Source organism: Eimeria tenella, genomic scaffold (genome assembly GCF_000499545.2).
Source record: "Eimeria tenella Houghton genomic scaffold, Eth_scaff26, whole genome shotgun sequence".
NCBI lineage: Eukaryota > Apicomplexa > Conoidasida > Eucoccidiorida > Eimeriidae > Eimeria > Eimeria tenella.
This window is the reverse complement of record NW_013542471.1, coordinates 100,232-107,903: the sequence shown is the minus strand read 5'-3', so window position 1 is coordinate 107,903 and position 7,672 is coordinate 100,232. Positions and strand designations below refer to the sequence as shown.

At 49.1% G+C, this 7,672-nt stretch overlaps 2 protein-coding genes across 2 annotated transcripts; one reads left to right on the top strand and one right to left on the bottom strand.

Moving 5' to 3' along the window:
* Nucleotides 1-93: 93 nt before the first annotated feature.
* On the top strand, nucleotides 94-1,305 carry ETH_00024345 (Proteasome subunit beta type; the record flags this gene model as incomplete). The annotated part of the gene is made up of 4 exons (XM_013375200.1): nucleotides 94-150; nucleotides 420-476; nucleotides 680-827; nucleotides 1,019-1,305. The coding sequence occupies 4 exons, from the start codon at nucleotides 94-96 to the stop codon at nucleotides 1,303-1,305; spliced, it is 549 nt and encodes a 182-aa protein (XP_013230654.1).
* Nucleotides 1,306-2,820: 1,515 nt separating this feature from the next.
* ETH_00024340 (fructose-1,6-bisphosphatase, putative) lies at nucleotides 2,821-5,684 on the bottom strand (the record flags this gene model as incomplete). Its single annotated transcript, XM_013375199.1, has 8 exons — nucleotides 2,821-3,056; nucleotides 3,254-3,353; nucleotides 3,576-3,668; nucleotides 3,777-3,866; nucleotides 4,137-4,297; nucleotides 4,652-4,760; nucleotides 4,996-5,149; nucleotides 5,587-5,684. The coding sequence occupies 8 exons, from the start codon at nucleotides 5,682-5,684 to the stop codon at nucleotides 2,821-2,823; spliced, it is 1,041 nt and encodes a 346-aa protein (XP_013230653.1).
* Between the last annotated feature and the right edge of the window lie 1,988 nt (nucleotides 5,685-7,672).

The following is a 7,672-nucleotide window of genomic DNA, read 5'->3' as shown; positions in this document are numbered from 1 at the left end:
CCCCTTGTTGCGGATAAGAATTGCAACAAACTCCACAAAATTAGCAGCAACATCTACGCCGCTGGTGCAGGCACTGCAGCAGACCTCGACCACATGTGCGACTGGCTCGCCACCCAGGTCGAGCTACACAGACTCAACACTTACGCAAAGGTACACCATAACGTTAACGAGAGTCGGAAATCCTAGCCTTCTAAAGCGTAAGGTGCAACGTATAGCCACAGCCCTGAGCGAATATGACCGTGTTTACCGCCCACCGCGCAGAGGTGTCTTTGACACGGGTATTGTGTGATGCCCATCGCCCACAGGACATAGACACTAAGCCTCAAACTAGGGAACCGTGTACTTCAGGGGAATAATTTTACTGTACACGTAGGTTATACGGTTAAGGGTTCAAAATTTTGGCTTTGGGTCTTTTGCAGCAAGCCCGCGTAAGTATGGCTGTCTGCGTGCTGAGCCAAGAGCTTTTCAAGTACCAGGTACGTACTATGTGAGCCCCAAACGCTCAAAAGGCATCTGTAAATCACCCCTTATACCAAGTCGTGCGGCTGCAAAAGCAGCTGCACTGGGAGCTGTGGCTGCTTTTAAAACGGTGCAGCTGTCAGGGGCATTAAGCGTCATCTGCGTTATTAGCTGTCGCACCAGGGTGCGCAGTGTAATTCTGTGCATTATGTGGCATCAGGGCCACCGCGGCTGCGCCATAGTGCTTGGGGGCGTTGACATTCGTGGGCCCTCTCTGTACAAAATTCATCCCCACGGCTCAACGGACTCAGCAAGCTATGCGGCAATGGGCAGCGGCAGCCTTAACGCAATGGCAGTGCTGGAGGCCGGTGAGGTTGAGGTGTATTCGCACCTCGATTGCATGGTCAATCTGTGGTCTTTCGCACGATGTATTATGAACATCATGCGGTTCCGTAATAAATGTAGACAGGCTTCTCCGGCCACCTGCAGCTCGTCCCGTGCTTCCCACGTAAGCTGTACGTTTTCATCCTTGCTGTTGCGCGGTGCATCTGCCGTTCAGGGTTCAAGGACGGAATGACTCAAGCAGAAGCGGAGGCTTTGGTGTGTTCCGCGATAACTGCCGGTGTAATGAACGATCTAGGCAGTGGTGGCAATGTCGATATTTGCATAATTAAAAAAGATGAGACAAAGCACATACGCAAATACGCTTCCCCTGCCCGTGAAGCGCAGAAGGGTGTGTATACACCTTATGAGATCGGCACCACACCGTTTTTCAGCCAGCACATTGAAGAGGTGAGAGCGGCTGTAGCATTTGAGGAGGACGTCGAGATGGTTGAGGCGTTGTAACGAGATTTTGAAGTCAAGGCAAGGTTCCCCACCCCGCTGCCCTGCAGATAGGCAAACCGTTCGTTAAGGGCGAGCTGTTCGTTACACTCAGCTGCATATTTACCCCAGTCAGATATGCGCCAAAAAGATATGTTTCTTTCGACTTGTACATTCACCAGCCCACTAGGCGTCCTAAGGAAGTCTACTCATAAGTGAGAGTGAACGAACTGCTGAAGGTGGCAGTGGTAGGTGACGATGTTTGTCTTTTCCCTTTCGAAGGCCAAATTGTGGCTGCACACCCCAGACTTCGGTGCTAATGCCTGTTACAAGAACAACCACTGGCAACTGTTAAGGGTTGCATACGTACAAACCAAGAGAGGTGCTTCTAAACGACTTCGCCTACGTAAACGCAGTAGCGGAACACAGCAAGTGTTAACTTTTGTATCCACATGTGGTAGGAGTACGCCTGGTGGGCTGCGCGCAGGTGCAGCCACGTGCTTGACCTGTACGAGGACCGTAGCCATCTTCAAACACAGTGCGCCTAGCTCACTACGTGCGCTTATGACTTCAAGTGAACGGGGTCCAAATGAGCAAAAATAGTGCGGGGACCGTAGCCACCTTCAAACACAGTGCGCTAGTTCACTGCGTGCTCGTATGACTTCAAGTGAAACGGGGTCCAAATGAGCAAAAACAGAAAACGCTGTTAGGTCCAACGCCAAAGTGTTTCGACAGTTTCAGAACAACTGCAACTGTGTACACGCTCCACCGAGCCCCTGGGGTGAATCAGCATTGGGGGACTAAACACGGTTTTAGCAAGATCAAGTGCTCCCGATGATGCATATTCGACGCAAGAGCACTAAGACGGTGCACATGTATTCGCGTGCATACCTGCATGCAAAAGTACGGTATTGAGTTATGCAGGTGGTTTATTCATCAGCTCCTCTTCCGCATGAGTGTTCTAGATGGGGACGCACACAAAATTGCGTGTGAATCGCTCCCATTGAGCCGCTATTAACAAAAATACATCGGCAGCAAGTTTTTGCGCGTGATCAAGGTCAGGAGTGAAGTCGCGTTTGGGCTTCTCGATGCGGGTTGGTTTCGGGCTTCTAGTGCAAAGGCGTACTCCCCCATCTGCATGCATTCGTCTGTCTCTATAAGACGTGCGACGCCATACACACATGTCTGTATGAGAACGTACAAAAATACGAGCGTACGCACACGACCTCTTAAAAGCCTTCAGCAATTAACAAACCACATAACGCCCGTACCGTGAGCATGAGTTGGCCCGTTCTAGGGCGCAATGTCTAATGAAGGCGTACAAAAATATGAACGCACTCTTAGGCCGCCATTCCTTAACAGCCTTTACCAGTAAGCAAACCACACACACCGCCGGTACCACATAAACATAAATACACCCGTTCTAGGGCACATAGAAAACCAGAGGAAAAATTTCGACTATTGCTTTGACTGTGTGCGCACCCACAGTAGATCTGGGGCACATACGCAACCTGTGAAGCGTGCTCAAAGCGTCTGGGTTCAAGGAGATAGCGTATCTGCGTGGAGCCTGCACTGGGGACTGTGTGTTTTCATGAGTTCTGTGACGTGCTCCACTAGCTGCGAGCTGCCCACAAACAGAGGCACACGTTGGTGCAAGTTTTGTGGAACAATCGACAAAATTCGATCAAAGCCGTCCGTCGCCATGCCTCCTGCCTGTTCCGCCAGCAAAGCCATCGGGTTCGCCTCGTAAAGCAAGCGCAGCTTTCCCTTAGGGTCTGGCAACGGTGAGAAAACAGACACACAGGTGAATAATACACAAATGCATCGACGCGCAGCTCATTAGCGCTGTCTCCATTCTCCCTCTCGAAAATGAGAAACGGCAGATAACGACAAAAGATACTAGAGTACACGCGCACAAATGTGGCAAACAAAAGAAAGCCCCTAACGCATGAAGTTCAGGGCCCAAAGTTACCTTTCTTTGTGGGCGGGTACATATAAATGCCACCTTGCAGTAAATTTCTGTGGAAATCCGACACCAGACTCCCAATGTATCGGAGGGAAAACGGGCCCTTCTGTGCAGAAAGCAAAACCTCGACGCCTTACGTGCTAAATATGAAAAGTTCGGAACTAATACAGAAGTAGTCGCAGCTCAAGATGCTCGTCTGTAAATGAACATGGTACCTGACCATTGGTGGTTATTCTTGTGCATAAGCGTTAACCCCAGTTGTACTCTGAGTTGCAGGCCGTGAAGTAGAACTCTGAAACTGAGAGCAAAAACCCTACGTCCGAATTACCTCTCCACTATGGGCCTCTTCAATAAAGCTTTTGACTCCGTCTGGGAATGCTTTGTAGTTTCCCTCGTTCACGCTGTAGATCTTTGCCTTTTCCTGCGTGCGTTTCACCCGAATGGCAAACCCTGAAAGCTAAGCCCTAAAGCCTTCTTCCCATTGGGCATCTGGGGAACGGGACACTGCTTGTACTTCGGACGAACTTACAGGAAAGTGCATGTTAGGATGTGAGAGGAAGAAAGTGCCCAGAGAGGAATCAAGTGTGAAGCCGTTAACACCCGAGCCGGTTGTCATGACCTACGAATACAATTTCAACCCCTATATGTTCTTAGATATGTGCCACTGTGTGTACTGAGGCGCATGCTACGGTGTACACCCTTATCCCACAGCTCTGCTTTCTTGCTCTCTCGCTCTTTCAATATATACAGGCAGCCGTTGTCTCGCATGCATTCCTGTCTGGGTGCAACAGAACCTGCAGCACTACCTGCAGCATCCGGCATCAGTTGGAACTATCAGTGTCACATAACAGCCAACAACCACAGCCGGTGCACCAGCAGTAGCACTCACGAGCATGGTGCTGGATCCGTAGAGGACATAACCTGCAGCGAGTTGTTCTTTGCCAGGCTGCAAGAAGTCTCTTCTCTCCACCGGCTGGCCGACTGGAGAAACACGCTGGAATATAGAGAAAATAGTCCCGACGGAGACATTGACGTCGATGTTCGACGAGCCTAGAGACAAACAGCAGAGGCAGGCTCTTGCAGTGCTTCCGTTTTATGCTCAAGAGCGTCTGGCTCTTCTAAACCAAAACTAAAACAACCGACATGAAGTGTTTACTTCGGGAGGAGCGGGTGCAAGTAGAAAGCGACTAAAACACATAATTATCACTCATACAGGCACTGTCAGCGAAAAATACCAGCAGCAACTGTAGCTGCATCGGGAGCACCACAATGGCATCAGCATGAAGAAAATCAACTCCATTATCGCTGGTCGCGGCACAACCAGGAGCAGCGATAGGAGCCGCAGCAACAGCAAAAGCGCAAACAAGCGCAGACACCACAGCGTCAGTAACAGTAAAGATGCACCATCTAGCGGGTCCATCAGCAGCACGAGGTGGCAGTTGGGATTGACGGGAATAAAGTCATCGTCTTCCTCTGTGCATATGCCACAGACCACTTCCCTGTTGACCAACGCCTGAAGGCAACCAAACGCCTAAACACACGCCTTCGTTTGTAAATCCACAGCTTTGAACCTACGTTTTAGGTTCCTCGAAATAGGGCGAATTTCAGAAGCCCCAAGTTTTCTCAACTAGTATACATCCTAAAGCCCCCACATGTGATGCAAAATATTGACCTGATCCTCTCTAATCCTACGCCGAAACTATCCAAATCCTACAACAAGTTGTTCAAGTTCAGTTGCTTTGTCTGACTTGAATGAATTTCTTGTTCGCGAAGACATCGAGCTTTTGCTGATCCTCTCCCTGCACGTTCTGGTTCCCCGCAGCCCCCAAGATGTCCACCAGGCCGGCCATATTAATTTCCCTGTTAACAACTTTGGCCGCTAGCTTGATGGCAGTTAGCAACCTGAACACACGAACACATACACACACAAACTCGTTGCAAATACGCAATACACCCCGTCAGGCCTCAACACCAAGCAATAAACGGGAAAGAACTGTACTTGAAACATGCAATACACTGGATCTAAATTCATCCAACTGAAGCCTAGGCTTTGATCTGGAAGCGGCAGCGCCTTCCTTTGGGCTTCTGGGACAATTTAAGACCACTAGCAAAGCGTCACATACTACTGATACTCCAGAAGAATGCTGCTTCGGACCGAAACACAACTTTCACTCTGCAAAGGTGTGTGCGTTCAATGGGGAGAATCAAGTGTGTTTATGTAGTATGCGCTCATGCCGCAGCAAATCGCTGTGAAGTTCTGTTAGCTGCATTCATGGTCTTGGGTTTGGCGGACGCGACTTTGATATAAATGCGATGTGACTTTGGTATGGGTTTCTTACTTATTCATTTCTGCCTCCGAGCCCTTTTTCTTGAGTTTGTCTTTGTTTGCAATAATAAATTCCCCAAGTTCGGGGATAGGCGCAGAGGATTGCGGCATTTTGACGTCTACCTTTTGTGCTATATATTTAGGGTGTAGTATTTAAGGATCACGACTCGAGAGAATGTCATTTCCCAATCATAAAACACTATGACAAAAAGGCTTTTGTGGGACTGCAAAAGCGAGAATTTGGGGCTGCCTCGCCGCCAGCGAGCACCGGAGAGCTGTGCTCGTCCACCACTATTTTTTGTCTTTCAAATGCTGGGCTTACTGCATCTTTTTGTTTATCATTGACGCAGTTGTTTAAGTTGGAGGTCTAAGATGAACACATTTACGGTCCTTTCAGGGTCGCTTTGGCCATCAGCTCCCTAGCAACTGGAATAATGGCGAGGCACCCAGGCACCTGCACAACGAACGCGCAACCTGCGCAGGACAAAATTAGGCGGTACGAACAGAACTACGAGCAAAGCCCAGGTCTGAGAGCTATTTAGAGCTTTTAGCTCTCGAAACAATGCATTTTTTGCCTCTAACCATGGAATTGAGCGGGATATGTTTGTCGCTTTGAAGTAGGCGTAAGTTAGCTGGTTGTTGTGAGAGGGCACACGTAACAGTTAAGCAAGACTCAACGCACTACAAGTAATGGCAGCTACACAATATTCTTAAGGTGCCAAGTCCGCGGCTCCGGGCATTGGAGTCCCTAAGAGCTCGAAGCGCGTGGCCGGGTTCAGCTCATAGTGCGGCTAGGGAAGTGCAGACTTTCAACTGCAGGTTTACCGCCAGCCGTCTAAATGCGTTAAAAACAAAGCACTATTACCGGTGGCAAGCAGCGTTTTGGAGGAAAATGTATAACCTACAACCTGCTGAGGGACTAGCATCGTTAAAGAGATGGGGAAGAAGCCAATGAAATGAAAGGTACCTCCCCTAACAACTGCAGAATACAAGATTCCCCTGGCAGGAAGCCAGTTCTGTTACAAGATTGTTCCCGTAATTCCCAAAATTGGCAACACCATCAAGTTGCCCCTACAACTGGCGCAGATGAGGTGCATGGGAAATGGAATACTCTGCAAATGAAGAATGAAGATACCGTGGCATTAAAGAGGACCATCTCTGGAACCTGAGTCCTAATTCAACAGAACTGAACCTAACATGAAGGACTAGGGCGAGTTTATAACCGAAGTGACGACCCTGCTCCATGTTATGCCATAGTTAAATTAAATAGGCAGGTAATTCTGTACAGCACGCTGCAGAATTTAACAAATCAAGCAAAGACCTCTATGAAAATTCAAGCGCACAACTGGTAGAGCGCTTCGATGATGACTTGCCTGACGTCGCAGCCTCCGCTCTGATGACGGACAGCCGTCAGAAAATATACCACTCGGAAAGTGGTGGCAGCTGCCCCGTAATACGCTGTGGCGACACCCCGCAGAGCACTTGGTAGAATACGACATGATAGGCTGGTCATCCAAGATGTGCGGTGGCGACGCTGAAGCACCACTGTGCTGGTCACAATCCAAAACGGGCTACGGAACTCGTAGTGGTGGGGGCCGAACTAGAGCCCCTCAAGCAGCAGCAAGACACTGCAAGCGGGAATGTACTCAGAAAGCGTGGTGGAGTGGAGTACTGTTCCTTCGAGCAAATCGAGACGGTTCTCAAAGCCAGCCAAGATAGAAATAAAACAGCATCCGAACTTGCAGGCCTGAAATAGAGCAACGAGGCACGTGCTCAGCGAAAAAGGTTCGGTGCAGCCGTGAAAGGTGCAGTCACAACAGGCTTTAATACCTAAAATTCTTCCCCCTATCAGTGGGTGCGCTTCTTCTCATTAGAAACTGCAGAGCTGAAGTGTTTATCAGTATCCTTTTGTGTTAAACAGCATTTTCTTCAGCAAAATGGCCCTTGAGAGAAAATTGAGTGGAAGAGACGAGTGTGAACGTGAAAATATGGATACACGCAAAACTAGCAATACTTCAAAGTAAACAAGCAGGCAAGATCCCTGCTCGTTGTCCTTTGTCTCAACTGTATGGGCGCTTTTTCTGCCTCAGTGGCATTTA